At 39.1% G+C, this 26,780-nt stretch overlaps 1 protein-coding gene, 1 long non-coding RNA gene and 1 pseudogene across 12 annotated transcripts in view; 1 reads left to right on the top strand and 2 right to left on the bottom strand.

Annotated features, from left to right (window-relative positions):
- The first annotated feature begins 301 nt into the window (after window positions 1-301).
- Window positions 302-26,780, top strand: part of ZMYM4 (zinc finger MYM-type containing 4) — a 150,206-nt gene continuing 123,727 nt past the window's right edge. For 2 of the 10 annotated variants that reach the window (XM_082686839.1, XM_082686836.1), the window contains exon 1: window positions 695-806. Coding sequence is in view for 2 of the 10 variants with exons in the window: in XM_082686830.1 (XP_082542956.1) it covers window positions 759-806 (48 nt within the window). In the remaining 8 variants the exon portion in view is untranslated. The other 8 variants (XM_082686833.1, XM_082686834.1, XM_082686831.1 and 5 more) reach the window with 8 other exon arrangements.
- LOC309842468 (small ribosomal subunit protein uS10 pseudogene) lies at window positions 5,884-11,141 on the bottom strand (annotated as a pseudogene). Its single transcript has 2 exons — window positions 11,093-11,141; window positions 5,884-6,450 (listed from the first exon to the last, which is right to left on the bottom strand). The product of its transcript is annotated as a small ribosomal subunit protein uS10 pseudogene (transcript).
- On the bottom strand, window positions 13,971-18,828 carry LOC309843192. The gene is made up of 2 exons (XR_014300001.1): window positions 16,703-18,828; window positions 13,971-16,476 (listed from the first exon to the last, which is right to left on the bottom strand). It is a non-coding gene; the product is annotated as an uncharacterized lncRNA (long non-coding RNA).

The following is a 26,780-nucleotide window of genomic DNA, read 5'->3' on the forward strand; positions in this document are numbered from 1 at the left end:
TACGGCCCGTGCTTCAGATTGGGCTATGTAACGGAAGGAGTTGGGTCTCCTTGAGTTGACTGGCTTGTTCCCGTATTGGTTGGGATTCTCTTCATGTTCAGAGGTCCACTGAGATCTTCAGCTCAATGGCATCGCCGCAGTCAGGTGTAAGTTGATGATCTGGACCCCTCATTGACATTTCACCCAATTCTCCAGATAGTCATTTCATCAATTTCTTTCATTTCTCCCTCATCACTGCGTCATGGTCCCTTTAAGGCAGCGGCCATAGTTGAGTGGTGGGAGCAGCTGCTGGCAGCAAAGAGACTTGCAGGATTTGGCCTACCCTTGGCCACTCACCGCGCACGCTCAGGACCGGGGGCTTGGTGGGAAAGGAAGGAGGGGCTTAAGGTGCGCCTGCGCATCTGGGGCGCGCGCAAGGGGCTGGTTTAGTGATCCCTTTAAGAAACCGCAGGCGGAGGAATTTCTCTGAGAGAAAATAATCCTACTCACGGGGCCCCTTGGAGGCCATTAACCCCCCGAGTCCCGGCCCCCCCCTTTCCCGGGCAGGCCCTACCGCCCACGCGCGCACCCGTGGGATCTCTACATCTCCGACCCGGCGCGCGGCATCCGCCCCCTCCTCACTCTGAGCGCCAGGCCCGGCTGGGTCCGGGGAAGCTGCCGCGAGGCGGCCGTGCCTGCAGTGTGGGCGGGGGCCGGGGGCCCGAGAGGTTCCGCCGCCACCGCGCCGGGAGCCGCAGCGGTTCCGAGCGGGGCCCAACATGGCGGAGAGAGAGGTGGAGTCCGGCCCCCGAAAGAGGGTAGGTGAGGTGAGGCAGAACTCGGGCGGCGGGCGGCGGGGGGCGGGGCGGGAGTCGCGTCCCGGGGCCGGGAATGGGCCAGGCGCAGGCTCGTGGAGGGGTCGCTGAGGCCCGGTTGGGGAGAGGTTGCGGGCAGGACTGAGGCAACCTTGGGTATGGAGCGCGCTGGAGAGTGGTCCTTCGGCAGGTGGGACAAAGATTTGCTGCTGGTTAGGAGGGGGAGGGGCGGGGGTTGTTGTTTGCTTTATTTTTCTTTTTTTAAAAAAAATTTTTCTGGCACTGGGGGTGGCTTATGTGGGCCAAGGGAGGGAAGGTGTCATATTCTTAAGTGCATCTTCAGTAAATCAGAGTCTGGAAGTTTAACTGGGGAGAGGTCAGGTGGGGGTGGTAGTGGCGGGAATAAGTCGTGGACAGGTCTCAAGAGGAATAACCTGGAGGGTTCTTAAGTAACACCATCGCGAATTCATTTTCCTACCTCCTTTCCCCTCCCCCCATAACCGTTATCAGACCAAGGTGGAGGTGGTGCTCTTACCTGTGAAGAAGTGGGGTTGTTGGCATGCCCTCATTTAGATTTTGGCAACTCTAAATGTCGTGTTCTAGTCTAGCCTCTTTACCAACAATTAAGAACGTTATGACAAGTTTTGTCATCACAAGGGTGTACCCAACCAACCTGCAGAGGTGAAGCCAGTTGTACATGAGAGTTATTGAATGCCTTTTAAAGTTTGTCTTGAAACTTTTCTTATTTAATTCTGAATGATTTTTTTTTTCAGACGGAGATCAATACTGTACTATCGATTGGGAAATATTTTTCAGATTTTTAAAAAATATTTCCTCCCCACCCTCCCAAACCTTAGCATGTTGAGCAATGAGTTTCCTATTAGGAGTCTTCCTTTGGGGAATGGTCACAAAATGATCAAATTAGTGTTAAGCCAACCACGTAAAAAATTACTACTTAATTTTTACTGACAATGCCTTTATGATTTAGCATAGAATTAGCAATCTCATAATGAATTACATTTTGAGTGCTTACTATGTGCCTGGCACTGTGCTTTATAGGAGGAATTTAACTTTGCCTTAGCTTTGTAAAACCCATTTTGCAGATGAAGAAATGTGGGCGTAGAAAGTTTAAGTAATTATACTTACGGTCAGATAGCTCTTTAAGAGGTTATCTGGGATTTGAATTCAGGTTTGTCCCAACTACAATGCTTGTGTCCGATGTCAATCTCTGTGTCTCCCGTTAAAACCCTAAATTATAGGGGCACCTGGGTGGCTCAGTTGGTTAAGCATAAGATCTTGATCTCAGCTCAGGTCTTGATTCCAGGGTCTTGAATTCAGGCCCCGCATTGGGCTCCATGCCTACCTAAAACAAAACAAAACAAAACTTAAATTATAAATAACCAGAGAAATGTCAAATAGTTTTTTTCCAACAGTTTATTCTGAAGTATTTTCAGTTATACAGCAAAACTGAAAGAATTTACAGAGACCGTTCGTATACTTACTGGCTAGATTCAACTATTAACATTTTATTGGTTTTATAATGTATTTACTCATATATGTAGCCTTTTATCCATAATCAGTTATTTTATAATGTCTTTCATTGTATTTGGAGCAATTAAAATTTAATGTTGATAGTCTTAGGTATATAGAAGTTTAAATCTTCCTTATGTAAAAATTAGTCGTAGCTAGAACAAGATATGTTGTATGATAGTATATTAAATAGTTCATTTAATATAAATATTGGGTATGGAATGCACATGTCTTGAAATTTTAAATTACTCTTCAAGCTCTGAGTCAGTTTAAACTGGATCCTCATTTGAGGAAAGGCACATGGCATGTGGTCAGCCAGTTAAAATACATAGGATGAATTACTTTAGCTGTGTAATGTTCATTCAAGGAGATCTCTGAATCCAGTTGCTACTAATGCTATTATCATTCATCTTATAAAATGGAATGTTCTGGAAAACATCTAAGCAGGTTGGTAACAAATTCATCTAGATTTTAAATACTTCTTTTTCTTCTAATATACTTTAAAGGTGCCACACTGGTAGTAATCTAAACCATTATTTTTTTTTTTTTTTTTTTTTTTTTTTATTTGACAGAGAGAGATCACAAGTAGGCAGAGAGGCAGGCAGAGAGAGAGAGGAGGAAGCAGGCTCCCTGTCGAGCAGAGAGCCCGATGCGGGACTCGATCCCAGGACCCTGAGATCATGACCTGAGCCGAAGGCCCAACCCACTGAGCCACCCAGGCGCCCCTAAACCATTATTTTTTAATATGTAATATATAGATAACTCTTCTACAGATTTTTCCCATTATTTTACCAATTTCATTGTGGAAGAAGGTTACATTCATTAACGTTTAGGCTCCATAATCCATTTTTTAAGTTATTTTATTTTATTTCATGAATTTTTTTTTTTAAGTAATGTCTATACCCAGTGTGGGGCTTGAACTACAACCCTTGGTCAAGAGTAGCATGCTCTACCAGACAGGTGTGCCTCCGTTTTGTTTTTGATATTTGGTTAGAATGTTCAGTAGGGTTATCCTGAACTGTACACATGGTACACATGCTTTTTTTCTCCCCTCATTTCTTTGATATGTGCTAAACTCATGGATTCCATATGTGTATATATTCTAAACAGATTAGTGGGGACTATGTACAAAAGAACAATATCTTTTTAAGTAATTTGACTGCTTTGATGCAGCTAAAAAAGTACATAGGCCTAGATAATAAGTTTAGGTTATTTAATCTAAATAGTATTGATGAATGACATAGTGTTGTATTTGTGATGCTTAGCTGCATTGACCTGTATAATCATTAGTCACAAAAAGTTTTTGAGCACATATGCCAGTTGTTGAACTGTATGCTATGTATTACGTTGTGATATTTATGATCATCTTAGATAATTTATTCTGCCTCTCCTGCTTTTTTGCATCTCCAAAACCTATAACTTCCATGTAATAGGAACTCAAAAAGACTTACATTGATATTTGGTTAAGAAAGTTCACCTGTTCAAGTAGAGGTTCTAGGGCTTGGGTACCGGGTTACTTGCTTTGTAATTTTGGTTGCTTCAGTAAATCTTACATAGCATCTTTTATACTCCAAAATTGTCTCCTGTGGATTCAGATTTAGGGATCTTCTGATTGTTCTGGATTATGGTTAGATGGGAAAGTGTATTTTACGACTTGAGTTGATCTTAAATTCTGTGTAGGACTGCTGGCTGTTTTTTATGCTTGTGGGCATTTAGAACAATAGGTATTCATTAGATAAGGTTGATTTGATTGTATTCTGACTATATTGGAATGCCAGTCTTTCAGTTTTTGAACTTGGGGAAGCTAATTATGTGGGTGGGTCAGCACCATATCCATCAATCATCTGTGCTAAAAACCAAGTTCATATGAAGTTCATACACACATAGTCTTTCTTTAAAGTTAGGATATTTTTGAGATATTTATGAATTTTAAGATTATAGAATTTTTATTTTCTAATGTAAGTTTTAAAATTCATTAGTTAGGCTTGTAAATAGTGGAATTATTTTACACATGGCTATTAAAATAAACTTACGAAGCATGCATGAGATCTAACTAAATCTAGTGGCCATATTTTTTTGTGAAATTCCTGTATCTTTTCAAAGTTTACATACAGAATGATGACTTTGGTAAGTGTATATGTTATTACATGGTCTAGTAAGTTGTATCCACTCAGACTTGTCTGTATATTAAATTTGAGGCATATGTGTTTGGTATGCTTAAAAGAAAGATAAGCATATGTATAAGTAGTATGCTTCCATTTTTGTAAAAATTGACCATTTTCCCTTCCCCACATATGTGTCTATACTTGTATATGTATGAGCTTGGAGAAAGTTGTGGAGGCTACATGTCAGGCTACATGTTACTGTTGATTACCTTCAAGGGGTGGGGATAAAGAAGGAAAGAGAGTAGGGAAAATTTTTTGCAAAATGGAAAAACAGTCATGGTATACGTGAAAATATAGGCTATAAAGTGTTATCCATATTATTATTGTAAATATGTAAAGAGTGAACCTGCATGTAGGTAAGGAATAACAACATGAACAAATGAAAACATTGATTTTTATCATGTGATGGGATTATGGAGTTGTTTTGTTCTGGGTTTCTGTTATTTTAATATTTTATAATAAAATAATTGCAAAAGGTTGATCCCTCTTAATTCCTTGATGAACTTTTAATCTTTTCTCTTTTCACTAAATGTGTTACTTAAAAAGCACAGTGGTACATACTAAAAATATTTGCAGCTCACATGTACACAGTGTAAAGCATCTACTTGAATGCATTGGCTTTGTAGAGAGCATTTGAAAAGGCCATTCTAGCGTAGATGATTCTGAATTATTTTCATGGTACCCATGTTATAACTAGCAGAGGTTTCTGTAAATAAAGTAATACTTGATATTTATAAGCATTTAAGTTTTAGTCATTATTTTAATTATTTTATGTGTAATATATCCTCCAATCCTCATTAATTCCATAAACAGTGATCACTATTACTGTCCCATTAGGAAACTGAGGTTCAGAGATTTTCTTTTTGCTCAAGGTCATAATATAATAGGCTAAACCAGTATCAGGTATTACTGAAAAATTATACTGTTTGATAGTAGATTAGAATTCATTATAATAACATAAAAGTTAATGTGTTAATCGTATGTAACATGTATGTAATATATAAAATAATAGTCTAGGTACTGAATTATCTGGGATTTTTGGTGGTTAAAATCAGTGGAATCATACTTAAATTGAGGTGTAAATTCTTAGGATGCATCGAAATCCATTCTAGTTTGAGATAACCTTAAAACATCTTCACAACTCAGAGGTTTATTTTTAAGAAAGTATACACTAAATATTTTAAAGCTATTATTTATTTTAAAGATAAAGTTTGTGCTTCCTTTGAAAATAGAATGATTTCCTAATTTACTAAAGGCTATTTAAGGAGATAAATGTAAAATTGCAATTTTATGGATATTTAGTGAATATTTTCAATTCTGTATTAGGAAACTGACCACTCTTTAAGGAAGACTGATGTTTCTTTTAAATATTCTGATTATTTTACTGTGCATTAATTATGTAATTATTTTAGCAACGGAAAGAGAAAGGAAAGCATTATAGCATAGTATTAGGTTGAACCATATAAAATTGCTAATACTTGACCATTTGACTTATAAAAAATGCATTTTCTTTTTTTAATTTTTTTGAACAACTGTAATCAGTTTATTATAAAGGTTGACATAAGCATGTGCAATGGTGACTTCAGCCTCAACTCCTGGCTTAGTAGTGATGAACGTAATTTGCTTTAGTAATCTCAAAAGGACGGTGCAAGTCAGTGAGTTGCTTGTGGATCCTCATCTGAAAATGATCCCAAATTTTAGAACCTTCACTACAAGGAGTTTTCCTTGTAGTGATTTTCAGAGTCGTGGTAGGCATCCAAAGTTGTCCTTATACTTTGAGATTCTTCTTTGTCCCTCTGATCTAGTTGCAGATACCTTCTCCAAAGATTTTACATTGTGCTGGTTAGAGTAATTCTAATTTGTTGAATTCCGCCTCTGTTTCCACGGGTGTCTCCTGGTGTCTTTAAAAGCCCTGTCTGCAGCGCAGCTTTCTGATGGACTTGTTCCTTGGAGAGAGCAAGCTGTGGTGAGTGAGGAACAGAAGCGGAGCACCCAGAAGCTTTCTTGTAGCTATGACTGTGTCTTCCTTAAAGAGCCAAGAATGCATTTTCAAATAGCTGAACGTAATAGAGCATGGGTTTTTCAAAGTCAGGTTATGGTACAGTCTCTAGTATTTAGTAATATTGGGATAATAACACCCACACCCATTTATGCTTAGGGAATATGCATAATATTACTTTGATTTCATTCCTATCTTTCTGGCCTCCTGGAAGCTTGTGTTAGCTACCTTCCTGCTTTTCACCAAAGATGATACCTGAGCAAACCTTTTCTATCCCACATGGTCTACCTTCTACTCTTTGAGGTTAAGGATCATGTGTTCATCTTTCTTTACATCTCCTAACTTGTTGTTTTATAAATTTAAATGTGATATATATATGTACACATAGAAATACATACTGTATATTTATAAACAAAAATTAAAAACCCATTTTTATTGTTTCATAATTTGATACTAATAGAATATAAAATACAGATTGGTACAGTGAAACTGCATATTCCTCTTACCCAGCTTTGACAGCTGAACAGTTCTCAACATTTTGCTATTCCTCTCTCATCCAACTTTTTTTTTTGGTCAAAATAATTTTAGTATATATGCTTCTGAAGTGAGCACTTGGTCAAAATAATTTTAAAGAAATCTCAGGTGTGACATCATTTAATCTATACATACTTGGGCATGTATTTCTAATTGAGAATTAAAACTAAACAACTCCAATACCATACCTAATAAAGTTAAGAGTTCCTTAATCCAGTCTGTTCAGATTTCTTTGATTCTCTAAAAATTTTTTTTTTACAGTCAGTTTGTTTAAATCACTATCCAAATAAGATTTGCCATTTTGGTTTATCTGCCTCTTAAATTTCTCTTAACTTCAACTATTGCCCTCCCTACTGTATACACCCTGTACTTTTTCCCATGCTATCTCTGTTGAAAAAACTAGGTCATTTGTTTGGGAGAATTTCCCACATTCTGGATTTGGCTGCTTGAATTCTTTTGGTGTTTTAACATGTTCAATTACCCTTCATATTTCCCTCAAATTAGTAGATACATATAGAGCAGTTCTCAACTTTGGCTGAAACTTGAGAATTACCTGGAGAGCTTTTAAATATCCTGATTCTCAGGTTACATTTCAGATTCATGAAATGAGAATTTATGGCTGGATTTTAGGCATCAATGATTTAGTTCTGTAGTCAAGATTGAGAACTTGAATTGGTAGAGCTTTATGAGATTTAGGTTCAGTTTCTTTAAGAAAGAAAAATTCGTAACAAAAAAAGGAAGAAAAATTCATGAATAGAGTTATATATAATTTATTTCCAATCAGTTTTAAGAATAAAAGGGTGTGCTGTTTACAGTGGGGTAATAGCCATAAACTGGGACTGTCTGGACAAATTAGGATATATAGTCACCCTATTAGATGATGCTAGTAGACAGTGAATTCTTGCTGCATTATTCCAGGAGGCACACTTTTAGTGTTACTAAAATTGGTCAATTTACATTCTGTTCAGGGGATCTAAACATTATAGTTTTTTGTTTTTTAAAGATTTTATTTATTTATTTGAAAGAGATCACAAGTAGGCAGAAAGGCAGGCAGAGAGAGAGGAAGGGAAGCAGGCTTGCTCCTGAGCAGAGAGCCTGATTTGGGGCTCGATCCAGGAACCCTGAGATCATGACCTGACCCGAAGGCAGAGGCTTTAACCCATTGAGCCACCCAGGCACCCCTAAACATTATAGTTTCTTAACATCTCACGTAATGAATTATCAGTCATAGATGATTCTCCTAGGTCTTTGATTTCATTAGAGGAGTGATTTTTTTTTTTTTTTTAACATATGTTATTCACTGGAATTCTTCTGTAAAGAATTTCTTTATCAGTTATTTGGTCACCCTGTAATATTTTTAAGGAGAAGCAGAGAGTGAATGCTTATTTTTTCTCCTTTATTTATCAACTTTCAGAAAAATGAATCGATGCCAGAGCAAATCCTAAAGGCGAGGCCTGGGAGGTGATATCATTATGAAGACATAGATTTTCTTTTTCTTTTTTTTTTTTTTAAAGATTTTATTTATTTATTTGACAGAGAGAGACCACAAGTAGGCGGAGAGGCAGGCAGAGAGAGAGAGAGAGAGAGAGGAAAGCAGGCTCCCTGCTGAGCAGAGAGCCCGATGCGGGACTCGATCCCAGGACCCTGAGATCATGACCCGAGCCGAAGGCAGCGGCCCAACCCACTGAGCCACTCAGGCGCCCCAAGACATAGATTTTATTTATTTTTATTATTATTATTTTTTAAAGATTTTATTTATTTGTCAGAGAGAGCGAGCCAGAGCGAGCACAGGCAGACAGAGTGGAAGGCAGAGTCAGACGGAGAAGCAGGCTCCCTGCGGAGCAAGGAGCCCGATATGGGACTCGATCCCAGGACGCTGGGATCATGACCTGAGCCGAAGGCTTAACCAACTGAGCCACCCAGGCGTCCCAAGACATAGATTTTAATATGTTTGCTATATTTAAGTGTGTTGTGGTCAGTATTCTTTTTGATGTTTAAATTTGTCTCATTTTTTTATTAATGGCTATCTGTATTAGAATCCTAACATAACATCCATATGTTATCCATGTGTAATCCATAACAGATTACTACCAGTTTGCTGGCTTAATATGGCAGAAATTTATTCTCTCTCATTTCTGGATGCTGGATATCAAGGTGTCAGTAGGCCCAGCTTCTCTCTGAAGGCTCTAAGGAAGAGTTTTTCCTTCATCCAGCTTTTGGAAGGATTCTGGAAGCTTCTGGTGGTTTGATTTATATTCCTTGATTTGTTTAAGCATAACTCCAGTCTGCCTCCCTCTTCCCATGGCCTTCTGTGTTTTCTTTTCTGTCTCTTTTAGGGATGTCTTCATTGGATTTAGGGTCCAGCCTAATCCTGGATGATCTTGTCTCAACATGTTTACCTTAATTACATCTGTGAAGACCTATTCTCCTCACAATCTGAGCTTCTGAATGCATATGTCTTTTAGGGGCCACAATTCAAGCCACTACAGTCCACCTTCTTGTCCCTCAAACTTGACATCCATCCCATATACAAAATACATTCATCTCTATCCCAGCATCCCCCAAAGTCTCAACCCCTTATAGCATGAATTCTTTTTTTTTTTTTTTTTGAAGATTTTATTTATTTATATGACAGACAGAGATGACAAGTAGGCAGAGAGGTAGGCAGGAGAGAGGAGGAAGCAAGCTTCTGGCTGAGCAGAGAGCCTGACTTGGGGCTCGATCCCAGGACGAGTGTGATTCTGGGTATGACCCATCTGGGATAAAATTCTTCATCTGTATTCCTGTGAAACCAGAAAACAAATTTTCTGCTTTCTTTCTTTTTTTTTTTTTAAAGATCTTATTTATTTGACAAACAGAGATCACAAGTAGGCAGAGAGAGAGGAGGAAGCAGGTTCCCCGCCGAGCAGAGAGCCCAATTCGGGGCTCAATCCCAGGACCCCGGGATCATGACCGGAGCCGAAGGCAGAGACTTCAACCCACTGAGCCACCCAGTTGCCCCAATATTCTGCTTTCTTGATACAATCCTGGGTCAGGCATGGGATAGACATTCCCATTACAAAAGGAAGGAAATGGAAGGAATAAAGGGATCACTGGTCCCACTTAAGTCCAAAACCCAGCTGGACCAATTTCCTTAGGTTTCAGGACCTGAGAAAAATTCTCTCTGGCTTGATCTTCTGCCTTCTGGGTTTACTGAAACAGTGTAGACCCCTGCTTTGAGTCTACTTCTCTGACTTCTACTTCTGTGGACCTTTCTTTTTCTTTGAAGGATAGCACATGTTCACACATGAGTAGCTTTATTAGCTCTTTCCTGCCAACAGAATTCCAGATTTTTTTTTTTCATTTTTGTCTTATCTGTTCTTTGAAGTATAGGCTGGTAGTGTTTTTGTTAGTATACTATGTTCACACACTAGGGCACCTAGGTGGCTCAGTCATTGGGCATCTGCCTTTGGCTCAGGTCATGATCCCAGGGTCCTGGGATTGAGCTCCGCATCAGGCTCCCTGCTTGGGGGGAAGGAAGCCTGCTTCTCCCTCTCCCTCTGCTTGTGTTTCCTCTCTTGCTGTATTTCTCTCTGTCAAATAAATAAAGTCTTTAAAAAAATGTGTTCACAAACCTTGAGTCTTCTATGTAAAGGGGGTCCATACAATTAGACAAGAGGGTTCTTCGTGGATCTGGATAACCCAGTCTTTATTCCTGATTTAAATTGAGGTGACTGATTGGACACATGAGTCATACATCTGATATCTTCAGCAAATAGTTGTCTAGCTATATCCTTGGCCCTTTCTCTAGAGCACATTTCTAATGGTGAATTTCATAATTTTCATATCCTCTGAGATGGGCTGAGAACCTCCCAAGTCATCAAGAATTGTTTCCTTTTTGCTTAATATTTTCTCAATTTATCTCTTGGGTCTTCCTTTTTACTCTTAGCAACAAAAAGAAACCAGGTTGTGCTTTCAACACTTTGCTTAGAAATCTTAGTAAATATCTAAATTCATTGCTTCCAAGTTCTGCTTCCTACCCAGTATAGAACACAGTTCTGTCAAGTTTTCTGCTACTTTATAATGATTACCTTCTAGTTCCCAATATTCTTCGTTTCCTTCTATTTTTCCTTCTAACATCTCACCAGAACCATCTTTAACAATCAGATTTTTCTCAACATTTTGTTCATGGTATATATGTGTTAAGATGTTAAAAACTTTCTCTTCTTGTTCCTCACTTCCTTGTGAAACTACCAGAATTGTCTTTAATTTTTTTTTTTAAGATTTTATTTATTTATTTGACATAGAGAGATCACAAGTAGGCAGAGAGGTTGGCAGAGGGGGTGGTGAGGCATGCTCCCCACTGAGCACAGAGCCTGACATGGGCTCAATCCCAGGACTCTGGGATCATGACCCGAGCTGAAGACAGAGGCTCAACCCGTTGAGCCACCTAGGTGCCCCCACCAGAATTGTCTTTAATACTTATATTTGTACCAACCATCTCTTGAAGGCAATCTAGATTTTTTTTCTATCACGCTGCTCTCTTGTTATTTTTTTAAGTAGGCTCCACGCCGGGTGTAGAGCCCAGCCTGGGGCTTGAACTCATGACCCTGAGATCAAGACCTGAGCTGAGATCAAGAGTGGGATGCTTTAACCGACTGAGCCACCCAGTCACACCCCCTCCCTTTTTTTTGATAGTTGACAGATTGTCTGACAGAAGCATGTATGCTTCCTAAAATTCATCCAGCATCGGGGCACCTGGGTGGCTCAGTGGGTTAAAGCCTCTGCCTTCGGCTCGGGTCATGATCCCAGGGTCCTGGGATCGAGCCCCATGTCGGGCTCTCTGCACAGTGGGGAGCCTGCTTCCCTTCCTCTCTCTGTCTGCCTCTCTGCCTACTTGTGATCTCTGTCTGTCAAATAAATAAATAAAATCTTAAAAAAAAAAAATTCATCCAGCATCTACCCATCCAGTTCCAAATCTTTTTCCATATTTTTAGGTATTTATTACCACAACCTACCATTTCCAAGTACCAAAATCTGTATTAGTTTACTAGGTTTGCTGTAAGAACTCACCACAGACTTGGTGGCTGAAAACAACAGAAATTTATTCTCTCATAGTTCTGGAGGCTAGAACTCCAAAATCAAGGGGTCAGCAAGGCTATCCTCTATCTGAAGGCTCTAGGAAAGAACCTTCTTTGTGTCTCTTTCAGCTTCTGGTGGCCTTAGGTTCCTTGATTTGTGGCAGCATTAACTCCCAGTTTTTACCTCTGCTTTCACATGACCTTCTCTGTGTTTTTGTCTTTTCTAAGGAGAATTAGGGCCTACCCTAATCCAGGGTCATCTCATTTCAAGATCCCTGCGCTGATTACATCTCCAAAGATGACATTCTGGGTACCTGGGAGGACATATCTTTGGGGGCCACAGTTCAACGTACAACAAGTCTTTAAGGTTAGCACCTGAATGTTTTAAAAAAATTATATTAAAAGTTACCTTAGGGGTGCCTGGGTGGCTCAGTGGGTTAAGCCTCTGTCTTCAGCTTAGGTCATGGTCTCAGGGTCCAGGGATCGAGCCCCGCATCAGCCTCTCTGCTCAGCAAGGAGCCTGCTTCTCCCTCCTCTTCTGTCTGCCTCTCTGCCTACTTGTGATCTCTCTCTGTGAAATAAATAAATAAAATCTTTTTTAAAAAGTTACCTTAAATTTTTAAAATGTGTTTAAATACACATGACATAAAATATACCATTTTATTCTTTTATTTATTTATTTTTACTTATTTTTTTTTAAAAAAGATTTTATTTATTTATTTGACAGAAAGTCAAGTAGGCAGAGAGAGAGGAAGAAGCAGGAGCAAAGAGCCCAATTCGGGGCTTGATCCCAGGGTCCTGGGATCATGACCTGAACTGAAGGCAGCGGCTTTAACCCACTGAGCCACCCAGGTGCCCCTAGAATTTACCATTTTAATTATTAAAAGTGTGTAACTCAGTGGAATTAAGTACATTTTAATAGTGTTGTACAAGTATTACCACTGTCTTTTCTTTCTGTTTTTTAAAAGATTTTATTTATTTTAGAGAGAGTGAGTGTGGGGAGGGGTGGAAGGAGAGAGAGAGGGAGAGAATCTCAAGCTGACTCTGTGTGGAGCTTCATCCTGACTCAGGGCTTGATCTCAGGACCCTGAAATCAAGACCTGAACTGAAACCAGGAGTTGGAAGCTCAACTACCTGAACCACCCAGGTGCTTCTACCACTGTCTTTTTCATCCCGCACAGAAAGTCAGTCCACATTAAGGAATAACTATTTTCTCTAGCTTCTGTTATGCTTTAATTTACTTTATAGCTCAATGAATTTGCCTATTCTAGATATTTCACATAAGTGGAATTAGACAGTGTTTGACCTTTGGTGTCTGACTCATTTCACTTAGCATAATATATCAGAACTTCATTTTTTTATGGCTAAGTAATAGTTTATTGTATGTAGGTAATACATTTTATTTATCCTTTTATTTGTTGGCAGGCACAGTTGTTTTTATCTTTTGGCGATTATGAAAAATGTTGCTATAAACAGTGCTGTACAATAATCTGAGTCTATGTTTTCACTTCTTTTGGATATATACCTAGAAATGGATTTGCTGGGATAAATGGGATTTTTATGTTTATCTTTTTGAGGAATCCCCAGTTTGTTTTCCACAGAGGTGTATTAGCAATGCACAAGGGTTCTGATTTCTCCATATCATCTTCAATGCTTGTTCTTTTTTCTTTTTTTTTCTTTTTCTGATAATAGCTGTCCTAGTGGGTGTGAAGCAGTATCTCATTGTGGTTTTGATTTGTAATTTTTAAATCATTATTGATGGTGAGTATCTGTTCTTGTGCTTATTGGCCATTTATATATCTTCCTTGGAGAAATGTGTTTTTAAATCCTTTGCCCTTTTTTAATTGGGTTGTCTTTTTGTTACTGAGTTATAGGAGTTACTTATATATTTTGAAGATTTTATTTATTTATTTGACAGAGAGATACTACAAGCAGATGGAGAGGCAGGCAGAGAGAGAGAGAGAGAGAGAGGGAAGCAGGCTCCCCGCCAAGGAAAGAGCCCGATGTGGGGCTCGATCCCAGGACCCTGGGATCATGACCTGGGCCGAAGGCAGAGGCTTAACCCACTGAGCCACCCAGGCGCCCCTTTAATGTAGGTCTTTAATCCATTTATAGTTAACTTTTGTTTATAGTATAATGTATGTGTTCAGTTCTGTTCTTTTGTATGTGGATATCCAGTTTTTCCAGCACTATATATTGAAGTTTGTTCTTTTCCCATTGAATGATGTTGGCACCCTTGTCAAAAATCATTTGGCTTTTGTATTAATCACTTTGTGTGCTATAACAAAATAGCATAAGTTGGGTGGCTTAAACCATAGAAATTTATTTCTCCTATTCCTGGAGGATGGGAAGTCTAAGACTAAGGTTTTAGGAGGTAGATTTCATTTGGCTTGTTGGCAGCTGCCATTTTTGCTTTGTGCCCTCATAATCTCTTCTTTGTGTATTCTCAGAGATTGAGTGAGCTCTGTGGTTTCTCTTATTAGGAGGGCACTAATTCTGTCATGAGAGCCCTACCCTGATAACCTCATCTAACCCTACTTACCTCCCAAAGGTCCTATCTTTAAATATCATAACATTGGGGTTTCAGTCTTCAACATGTAAATTTTGGGGACAGAAACATTCAGTCTATAACAGCCATGTATATAAGGGCTTATTTCTGGATTCTCAGTTTTGTTCCAGTGGTTTGTATGTCTCTTTGTGCCTGTACTACACTGTTATGATTACTGTAGCTTTGTAGAAGTTTGAAATTGGAAAGTGTGAGTCCTCCAACTTTGTTTCTCCTTTTCAAGATTGTTTTGGCTATTTGGCATCCCTTAAAATACCATATGAAATTCAGGATTTTTTTCCTATTTCTACACAGTATGCCGTTGGGATTTTGTTAGGGATTGAATTGAATTTATAAATCTCTTGGGTAGTATTGTCATCTCGATACTATTAAATCTTCTAGTCAACAAATGCAGGGTATCTTTCCTTTTAGCTATGCCCTTTAAATTTTTTTTTTTTTTAATTAAGTAAACTTAACCCCCAACGTGGGCCTAGAATTCCCTGATATCAAGAGTGCCACGCTCTGCTGACTAAGCCAGTCAGGTACTCCTCTCCTTTAAAATTTCTTTCAGCCATATTTTGTCCAGGTCTCAGTGTACAAGTCTTATAGCTCCTTGGTTAAATTTTTCCTAAATATCAGTGTAATTCACTGTATTAATAGAATGAAAAAAACCCTCACATGATCATCTCAGTTGATGTAGGAAAAAACATTTGAAAAACTTCATCAGACTTTATTTAATAAATTAGGAATAGAAGGTAACTTCCTCAACATGATAAAAGCTATATTTGAAAAATTGTAATTAACATCATATTGATGGTGAAAGACTGCAAGGCTTTCCCCTTAGATCAGGATGCCCTCTTTTGGTACTTCTAATCAATGTATTTGAAGTTTAGCCAGAGCAGTTAGGCAAGTTAGAAATGACATCCAAATTAGAAAGAAAGAAGTAAAAGTATCTCTTACTGCAGATGACATGATTATGTATATAGAAAACCTTAAAAATCCACCAACATCCCCCATCCCTGCAGACCCCGTGAGAGGTGGTAAGTTCAGCAGAGTTCTGGATTTAAAAAATCTCACGAAAATCAGTGTATTTCCACACATTAGCAATGAAATCCTGAGAGGAAATCAAGAAAATTATTTCATTTATATAAGCATCAAAAAATAAAATACTTAGTTTTCTGTATTCTTTTGATTTAACTCAGTGGTCCTTGAAAGTTTATTACCTTTTGGTCAAAAAGGATGGGCCTAGGCTTATGCTTTTGTTACTATCTCAGACTTGGAATTAACTCCCAAGAAGCCTTGGGTACCTTTCAGTAGTAGGAAGTGGTAGTTACAGAGTATAGTCTGAACTGAGATATTCTTTTTGAAATTAGAGGGGGTTTTTGAGACTGTTATTGCTTGTGTTTTTTATACTTCTTCCTCAACTCCCATCTGGTTTTTCCTTCTGTTTCCCCACTGAAATTGTCTTTAACATCACTGAAATGACCTAATAATTACCAAGTCTAATGGATGCTTTTCAGAGCTTTTATTTGATTTCTCTTAGACATCTGACCCTATTGCCTGTTCCTCCTTGAAACTTCTCCCTTGTTTATAAAGATGTCATTCTCATGGTTCTTCTCTTGAATTGCTTCTTTTCGGTCATCTTTGACTCTTTTTGCATGCCCATTAAGTGTTGTTTCCTTGGCCTGTGTTTTTCTTGGGTAATCTCCTACAGTTGCTTTAAAACTACCCATTAAATACATTGTGATTTCCTTTCTGCTTTGCTTCTTTTTTTGTGTGTCTAAAACTCAAAATCTGTATTGTCAGATGTGTTTAGTTACTGTCTTCTAGTCATCCATGTTAGAAACTTCTGAGTCGGGGCGCCTGGGTGGCTCAGTGGGTTAAAGCCTCTGCCTTCAGCTCAGGTCATGATCCCAGGGTCCTGGGATCGAGCCCCGCATCGGGCTCTCTGCTCAGCAGGGAGCCTGCTTCCTCCTCTCTCTCTCTGCCTGCCTCTCTGTCTACCTGTGATCTCTGTCTGTCAAATAAATGAATAAAATCTTTAAAAAAAAAAAAAAAAAAAAAAAAAAAGAAACTTCTGAGTCATCTTGCTTCTTCTCTTTCCCTTATCAATACGTTTTTATTTTTTTTAAAGATTTTATTTATTTCTTTGACAGACAGAGATCACAAGTAGGCAGAGAGGCAGGCAGAGAGAGAGGGAGGAGCAGGCTCCCTGCTGAGCAGAGAGCCCAATGTGGGGCTCGATCCCAGGACCCTGGGATCATGACCCGAGCCAAAGGCAGAGGCCTTAACCCACTGAGCCACCCAGGTGCCCCTCAATACAGTTTTAATTGGTGAATCTTACTGAGATTACCTCAGATATGATTAAGATTTTATTTCTACTAACACCAGCCTAATTATGGTACTCGTTTTGTTTGCTTCATCTTAACTTTTCTTGCCTTTATTTATTTATATTTTATTGCCTTTATTTATTTATTTGACAGAGAGAGAGAGATCATAAGTAGGCAGAGAGGCAGGCAGAGAGAGGAAGAAGCAGAGAGCCTGATGCGGGGCCTGATCCCTGGACCCTGAGATCACTACCTGAGCCAAAGGCAGAGGCTTAAGCCACTGAGCCACCCAGATGCCCCTTTCCTTGCCTTTAAAACTCTTCCCCCCACTATCTGTGTTGTTTCCTCTCCCATTCATTCTGTATACTGGATACTGATTTATTCTCAGAAATGAAAATCTGTTCATCAATATGGTAACAATTTGGCTCCCTTAATAATTATTCAATTCGCTAAGATAGGTGCTATTCAGATTCTCTTCCTGTGGCAAGAAGCAGGTTGCATTAGGGCTCTGACTCTTCTCTTAGAAATATACTTTTCAAAAGAAAAAAGAAAAAAAAGAAATGTATTTTCCCTTCATGGGAGAGGTTTTTTCTAATTGTTTCTGCTGTTGTCATGCTAGCTTGGTTGGTATGGGTCCTCCTTGGCCCAGCAGCCAGAATGTAGAGATAGAATCTTTGCTTAATTCCACCCAGCACAGTTGAGACCAGGCTGTGACTTTTTAAAAGATTTTTTAAGCAATCTTCACATCCAGTGTGCTGCTTGAATTTACAACCCTGAGGTCAAGGGTTACATGCTCTACTAACTGACCAATTCAGGTGCCCCCCGAGGTTGTAACTTTTAAACAAGACTTTATTAAAAATTGAGTATAGTGGGAGGGAATTACAAAACCAACACAGTAGTCCACCCCCACCCGAAATCTGTGGTTTTGCTTTCTGTGGTTTTAGTTACCCACAGTCAACCGCGGTCCATCCGGAAGCACACGATCCTCCCTATTGTCGGGAGGTCAGTAGTAGCTTAACATTGTATTGCAGTGCCTTGTTGTTCACCTCATTTCATCTCATCACATAGGCATTTTATCATTTCATGTCAACACAAGAAGAGTGAATACTATATTTTGAGAGAGTAACCAATTCACTTAACTTTTATTACATTGTAGTGCTGTAATCGTTCTGTTCCTGGTGTTAGTCTCTTCCTGTGCCTAATTTATACATTCAGCTTTATCACATTTATGTGTAGTTGGTCCTTTTACAACAGTGGGGTTGGGGCATCTGTTCCCCCCACAGTAAAAAAGCTGCCTATTAGTTTTTAAAAAATAAATAAATAATTTTTAAAAGACTTTATTTATTTGACAGAGAGTAGGGAGAGAGCGAGAGAATGCACAGGCAGGGGGAATAGCACAGGGAGAGGGAGAAGGAGGCTCCCTACTGAGCAGGGAGCCCAATGTAGGACTCAGTCCCAGGATCCCAAGATCATGACCTGAGTCAAAGGCAGACGCTTAACCGACTGAGCCACCCAGGTACCCCTTATTTAAGTAATCTCTACACCCAGTGTGGGGCTTGAACTCACAGCCCCAAGATCAAGATTCTCATACTCTTCTGACTGAACCAGCCAGGCACCCCTGCCTCTAACTTTTGACTCCCCTGAAACTTAATCACTAACACCCTACTATTGACTGGAAGCCTTAGTGATAACATAAATAGTTGATTAACACATACTTTGTCTGTTGTATGTATTACATATTATACTGTTAACAATAAAGCAAATTAGAGGAAAGAAAATGTATGTGTATATATACATACATATATATATGTGTGTGTGTGTGTGTATATATATATATATATTTTTTTTTTTTCCCCTATTTTGAAAGAGGTAGAGAGAGAGGCTATGAGAAGGGGGTTGAAGGTAGGGGAGAGGGACCAGAGGGAGAAGGAGAGAATCTTTTTTTTTTTTTTTTTTTTTTTAAAGATTTTATTTATTTATTTGTCAGAGAGAGAGAGAGAGTGAGAGCGAGCACAGGCAGACAGAGTGGAAGGCAGAGGCAGAGGGAGAAGCAGGCTCCCTGCGGAGCAAGGAGCCCGATGTGGGACTCGATCCCAGGACACTGGGATCATGACCTGAGCCGAAGGCAGCTGCTTAACCAACTGAGCCACCCAGGCGTCCCAGAAGGAGAGAATCTTAAACAGGCTCCATGCCCAGTGTGCCACTCTGAGCCTGATGCATTCTCCATCTCACGACCCCGAGATCATGACCTGAGCAGAAATCAAGAGGCAGACACTTAACTGACTGAGCCACCCAGGCACCCCAACAAGAAAATAATTTTTAGAAAATCATAAGGTAGAGAAAATACATTTGCAGTACTGTACTGTATGTATTGAAAAAACTGTGTAAGTGGACCTGTGCAGTTCATACCCATGTTGCTCAAGGGTCAGCTGTACTACCTTTAATAATTAGCTATTCCAAAATTTTTTTTAAAGATTTTATTTATTTCTTTGACAGAGATCACAAGTAGGCAGAGAGGCAGGCAGAGAGAGAGGAGAAGCAGGCTCCCTAACGAGCAGAGGGCCTGTTTCAGGGCTTGATCCCAGGACTCTGGGATCATGACCTGAGCCGAAGGCAGAGGCTTTAACCCACTGAGCCACCCAGGTGCCCTGAGCTATTTCCAAAAAACTTTGGAGGCGCCTGGGTGTCTTAGTGGGTTAGGGCCTCTGCCTTCGGCTCAGGTCATGGTCCCGGGTCCTGGGATTGAGCCCTGCTTCTCAGGGAGCCTCCTTCCTCCTTTCTCTCTACCTGCCTCTCTTCCTAGTTGTGGTTTCTCTCTGTCAGATAAATAATAAAAAAATAAAAAAACAAAAACGAAAACTTTGAACACCAAAAATTAAAAAAAAAGGAAAGAAAGAAAAAAACCCCTTCATTCTGGAGAAGGAATTAATATAATTAAGGACCATGGTACAGGAAAATACAGATATGGTAACTTTAATGTTGTGATTGATCAGAGAATATAATTATGTTCTATTATCACATAGAACAAATATTACTGCATCTGTGAAGAAAGCGTATTGTAGCACTGTCTAAAAGTAGTTTCAGATGTGAATCTTGAGTAAGAGACACTGAGTAATGTAGTGAACATTGTCTTCAGTAACATTTTCTTTTTAACAGTCTCAATTTCTCTTCTATAAGTTTCTGTATGAACATTATTTCTTTTGGGTAAATAATTAGTGGGATTGCTGAGTAATAAAAGTTCTCTTTATGTTGTGTTTTGAGTTATTTTATATATTTTGGATATAAATCTTTTATTAGATATGTGTTTTGCAAATATTTTCTCCTAGTCTGTGGCTCATCTTCATTTTCTTTTTCTTTTTATTTTTTTAAAGATTTTATTTATTTATTTGACAGAGAGAGTTCACAGTAGACAGAGAGGCAGGCAGAGAGAGAGAGAGGGAAGCAGGCTCCCTGCTGAGCAGAGATCCCGATGCGGGACTCGATCCCAGAATCCTGAGATCATGACCTGAGCCGAAGGCAGCGGCTTAACCCACTGAGCCACCCAGGCGCCCTCATCTTCATTTTCTTAACATTGTTTTTCAAAGAGCAGAAATTGAGATTGAGGCTGGTGAACACATACATGTATACAGACATGGATTTAATTTTGTAGGAATCAGCAGATAGATAACAGGAGACCCAGGAGAATCATGGTGTTTTCGTTTTTAATTAGCAATATGCTTCAGAATCCCCTGAGGGAATTCTATCCCTGCTCCTTTACAATACACAAATGTCTAGTCCCTATCTGTCCCAGACCTTCTGAAATAGATTAAGAGGAGGATTGCGAAGTAGGAACCACTATCATAGTGGTTCATAGTACATAGTAGATGTACTATCATAGTACATTTTGGCCTTAGTTCTTACCATTAACATGGTTTTTGTTTCCTTACAGATAAAATAGAAATAAAGATCTATGTAACTTAGTAGGTTTCAGGAGGTTAGTGCACAAGAAATACTAGCATACACTGGGAGGTGTTTTCTGGAGGCAAAGGGGGAGAGATTGAGTAGTGTCATGGAAGCCTTGGAAGTCATTGTTGGGAAGTGAATGTGAACATTACTTTTTTCTTGCCTTCTATTCTGTGTGACACTTGAATTATTTAAGAAGCAAATGTTTGCTCCAAGTATTCCTTTCATTCAACCCTTTTGTTCCCATGAAATTGACTATGATGTTTTCTTTTCTTGAATTCCATTATATCATAGTAACTTTCTTGCTTTTCTATACGATCTTCATATGATTTTTCATAGAGTTTATGTCAGAGTTGAATTATTTCTCTAGAGATAGTTATAGAAAATAGGCATGCTTAGTCCTTCAGTTTTTCTTCATGTTTGATGCCTTAATATATAAGTAGTTATTTTCCTCACTATAATTTTTATATATGGAAAGTAAATTTTAAGACTCAATATCTGATCATTACCAACAAGGAAAAAAGGGTGTTGTATCCAGTAACAAAGGAAGATTTGCTTTATTTGTTTAATTGTCATTTGTTGGAAGAAAAGAATAGAGAGAGGCCCCAAAATAGTTATTTTGAGTTGTTATAAGTGATATTATATAGAAAAAAAGCTGCTTGTTTTATATGAGGAGTACAGCTGTGCATTTAAGAGGTTTCTAGGGATTATTACTTTTTTAAAACCTTTGTTACAGAAACTTGAAATGTGGAGCAAATAGTTCAACTAATGGTTATATATTCATCATTCATCTTCTTTAATAGTCAACTTTCTGCCTTTTATTATTCCTCTCACATGTCTTTCCCTATAATTTTTTTTAAAGATTTTATTTATTTATTTGACAGACAGAGATCACAAGTAGGCAAAGAAGCAGATAGAGAGAGAGGAGGAAGCAGGCTCCCCGCTGAGCAGAGAGCCCATTGTGGGGCTCCATCCCAGGATGCTGGGATCATGACCTGAGCCGAAGGCGAGGCTTTAACCCACTGAGCCACCCAGGCCCCCCCCTATAATTTAAAGCAGATTGTAGACATACTTTATTTCACCTGTTTTATATCTCTAACAAATGCAGTCTCTTTTTAAAAAAAATCATACCCTTATCACACTGAACAAAATCAACATGATTCCTTAGTGCCACCTAATATTTGTACAACTTTCTTGTTTCACAAGGTTAGAAGCTAAAACAAGGTTTGTGGCTTGTTTTGTGGCTTGTTATGTCTTTTTAAGCCTCTTGAAATCAGTAAATCTCCCTATTTAAAAAACTGCCATTTATTTTTAAAAGACATTGGATGATTTGTTTTGTAGCATTTCCCACATCCTGGGGTTTGCTGCTTATTTTCTAGTGTCATTGAACATGTTCTTCTATTCTTCTTGTTTCCTGTAATTTGTAGAAGTGTGATTAGATTCAGGTTCAAATTGTTTTTTTTTTTTTAAGGAATTCTCCATAGGGGGTGCTGTGTTCTTCCCATGATGCCACTTGTGGAACTATCACGTTTGTCCTTGTTCAGGTGATGAAAGCTTAATCCATATATTTAAAAGTTCCTCTTCAGGTTTTCTTTTTTTTTAAAGATTTATTTATTTATTTCAGAGAGGCAGATAGAGTGTGCAAGAGTGCAAGTGAGCGGGGGAGGGGGCAGAGGAAGAGGGAGAGAATCTTTTTTTTTTTTTTTTAAGATTTTATTTATTTATTTTAGATAGAGCACAAGGAGGGGTTTATTTATTTATTTTAGATAGAGCACAAGGAGGGGGAACAACAGAGGGAGAGGGAGAAGCAGGCTCCCTGCTGAGCAGAGAGCCCAATGTGGGACTTGATTCCAGGATGCTGGGATTATGACCTGAGGTGAAGGCAGAGGCTTAACCCACTGAGCCACCCAGGCGCCCCTGAAAGAGAATCTTAAGCAGACTCCATGGTAAGCATGAAGGATGATGTGGGGTACCATTTCATTCCTGAGATCAGGACCTGAGCAGAAACCAAGAGTCAGACCTGAGTCAGGGGAGGGAGTTATTCCCTCCCCTTCAGTTTTTGACCTGAATGGTTTTAGCTTTCATTGATAGTTATTTCTCTTTAAAAAATTTTATTTATTTATTTATTTACTTTTAAAGATATTTATTTATTTATTTATTTGACAGACAGAGATCACAAGTAGGCAGAGAGGCAGGCAGAGAGAGAAGGGGGGAAGCAGGCTCTCTTCTGAGCAGAGAGCCGGATGTGGGGCTCCATCCCAGGACCCTGGGATCTTGACCTGAGCCAAAGGCAGAGGCCTTAACCCACTGAGCCACCCAGGCACCCTTCTCTTTTTTTAAAGATTATATTCCTGGGGCGCCTGGGTGGCTCAGTGGATTAAGCTGCTGCCTTTGGCTCAGGTTATGATCTCAGGGTCCTGGGATCGAGCCCCGCATTGGGCTCTCTGCTCGTTGGGGAGCCTGCTTCCCCCTCTCTCTCTGCCTGACTCTCTGCCTACTTGTGATCTCTGTCTGTCAAATAAATAACTAAAATCTTAAAAAAAAAAAAAAAAGATTATATTCCTTAAGTAACCTCTAAGTCCAATGTGGGGCTTGAACCCACAACCCTGAGATCAAGAGTTGCATGCTTCACTTGGTGAACCAGCCAGCCACCCTGATAATTATTTCTTGGTTCAGTCTTTTTTTAAAGGAATTATAAAATGATGGTTTCTTAGATCTTTTATTTCTCCCATGTCTGTTAGTTATGATTATTTTGTAGAGCACTTTCCCTTATCAACAAACATTTGGTTTCTTTATTACCTTGAATATGTTAATATATGACAAACACAAGACAAAAAAGACGAGATAAAGACAAGATAAATGCTTGATTCTTTTGTCATTTTTAAGAATGAGTTGAAGACTTAGCAGCCTCCATAAATAACCATTGAGGGTTGTTTTTTGGAGTAAGGGGAATAAATGATTTATAATGACAAATTATTATAAATAGATTTGTATATTTATTGTATGTTAGTCTATTATGCCATGTTTGGTGGGTAAAAGCCTCTTTAGGTTAGCTCTGGAGTCATTTTGCCATGATTTCCCAGTAGTCTTTGATAACTTTTTGTTTTCTGGTGCAGAATGAATCAGTCTCATCTGTATAATTCCAATTCCAGACCTGAAGTACGCCATTTTCCCCAGGAGGTCTGGTTCCTTTTAGTGGGAAATGGTATTTAGAGACCCTGACACTTAACCACTTTTTAAAGTTGTATCATCTTAAATTTTAGATTTAGAAGGGTTCTTTGAAATTTCTACCCAGTATAGGAGTCTGTGTCCTCTTAAGTATTTTTCATGTTCATAATTAGATTCATTTGGAAACCATTTAAAAAGGTTAAATGACAAAGATTCTCATGTTGAATATCATCTCTACTTACTTAGAAATCTAAAATGAAATGAAACTAATAAAAGTTAAAAATAAAAGGATGCCAATGTCTCAAATTTGCAAGTGCAGCAAAAATGATAATTTTTTTTAATTTTTTTTTTTAGATTTTGTTTATTTGTCAGAGAGAGGAAGAGAGATCGAGCACAGGCAGACAGAATGGCAGGTAGAGGCAGAGGGAGAAGCAGGCTTTCTGCTGAGCAAGGAGCCCGATGTGGGACTCAATCCCAGGACACTAGGATCATGACCTGAGCCGAAGGCAGCTGCCCAACCAACTGAGCCACCCAGGCGTCCCAAAAATGATAATTTTAATATGAAAACAAAGCTATTCATGGCAAAAGTAATTAACTTTTTAATTTGTTAAAAATTAACTTTTTTTTTTTAAAAGATTTTATTTATTTATTTGACAGAGAGAGATCACAAGTAGGCAGAGAGGTAGGCAGAGAGAGAGGGGAAGAAGCAAGCTCCCTGCCGAGCAGAGAGCCCAATGCAGGACTCAATTCTCAGGACCCTGAGATAATGACCTGAGCCGAAGGCAGTGGCTTTACCCACTGAGCCACCCAGGTGCCCCAAAAAGTAACTTTTTAAAGTCAGAAATTTCTGACTTTGTTTGTAGGAGCTATAATTTTTACACTGAGGCTGTAACTGCCACAAATCATTATGTGTCAAAAAATCTTGTATTGGCAGAAATAAAACAATAGTTTTAACAGTTTAGAGGAACTGAAGTTCATTTGAATTTGGTACACTTCTAGAGAAACATGACCATCTTTTACATTTTCATGGAACATTTATAGAATTTAATCATAGTTGGTACATAATTCATACTTCCAGAAAAAAAATGCAGATTTTAAAACCTTAAAATTTAGAGACTGCATTCTTTGATCACAATGCAATAAAGCTGAAGTGAATAAAGTCAATTAAAGCAGTCCAGCCATTTGGAAATTTTAGAACTTGTAAGTAATTTTGGGGTTAAACAAGTTGGAGCTGATTTCAGTTACAAACTGTTGAGAATGTAACAGTATGTCAGTTACCCCTCAATAATCATAGTAAAAGGGGCACCTGGGTGGCTCAGTGGGTTAAAGCCCTCTGCCTTCGGCTCAGGTTATGATCCCAGGGTCCTGGGATCGAGCCCCACATCGGGCTCTCTGATCCATTGAGAGCCTGCTTCTTCCTCTCTCTCTGCCTGCCTCCCTGCCTGCTTGTGATCTCTGTCAAATAAATAAATAAAAATCTTAAAGAAAAAAAAAAAAGAAATGACAGGGGCACCTGGGTGTTTCAGTCTTTGAGCGTCTGCCTGTTGGCTTAGGTCATGATCCCAGGGTTCTGGGATCAAGCCCTGTATCAGGCTCCCTACTAAGTGGGAGGCCTGCTTCTCCTTCTCCCACTCTCCCTGCTTATGTTCCCTCTCTCACTGTCTGTCAAATAAATAAATAAAAAATTTTTTTTTAAAAATGGGAATTGGGCGCCTGGGTGGCTCAGTGAGTTGGTTAAGCCTCTTCCTTCAGTTCGGGTCATGATCCCAGGGTCCTGTTATCGAGCCCCACATTGGGCTCTCTGCTTGGCACGGAGCCTGCTTCCCCCTTTCTCTGCCTGCCTCTCTGCCTACTTGTGATCTCTCTCTCTCTGTCAAATAAATAAATTTTTTAAAAAAGATTTTGTATATTTATTTATTTATTCGACAGACAGAGATCACAAGTAGGCAGAGAGGCAGGCAGAGAGAGAGGAGGAAGCAGGCTCCTTGCCGAGCAGAGAGCCCTATGTGGGGCTCGATTCCAGGACCCTGGGATCATGACCTGAGCTGAAGGCAGAGGCTTTAACCCACTGAGCCACCCAGGCGCCCCTCAAATAAATAAAATCTTTAATGAAAATGGGAATTAATGTCAGAGAACAGCCCAAGTTTATAATTATTCTTTGTACCATTGAGTAACAGCCCATTTTCATGTTTTAACAATATTTGCCAAAATAGAAAAGATCTTATTATATAAAGGTGCTAATAAGGACTTTGATATATTTAGTATTCATTTTCTATTAATAAAGTCTCTTTATAAAGCTAAGGATAGAGGGTCTTTCACATAATAAACATGTTGGAATCCAGCAGCCATTGAAATTTAGGAAGGATGCCTGCTATTACCACAGTTATTTATTACTCTTCTGGAAGTTATAGAGTAGTATAGTTAGATGAGGAAAAGAAACAAGAGGTATATGGGACGCCTGGGTGGCTCAGTTGGTTAGGCAGCTGCCTTCGGCTCAGGTCATGATCCCAGTGTCCTGGGATCGAGTCCCACATCGGGCTCCTTGCTTGGCAGGGAGCCTGCTTCTCCCTCTGCCTCTGCCTGCCTCTGCCTGCCTCTCTGTCTGCCTATGCTCACTCGCTCTCTCTCCCTCTATCCCTGACAAATAAATAAATAAAATCTAATTAAAAAAAAAAAAAAAAAGAAACAAGAGGTATCAATCTTGGAAGGCTGGAGA

Source organism: Mustela nivalis (assembly GCF_964662115.1).
Source record: "Mustela nivalis genome assembly, chromosome: 10".
NCBI classification, from domain to species: Eukaryota; Metazoa; Chordata; class Mammalia; order Carnivora; family Mustelidae; genus Mustela; species Mustela nivalis.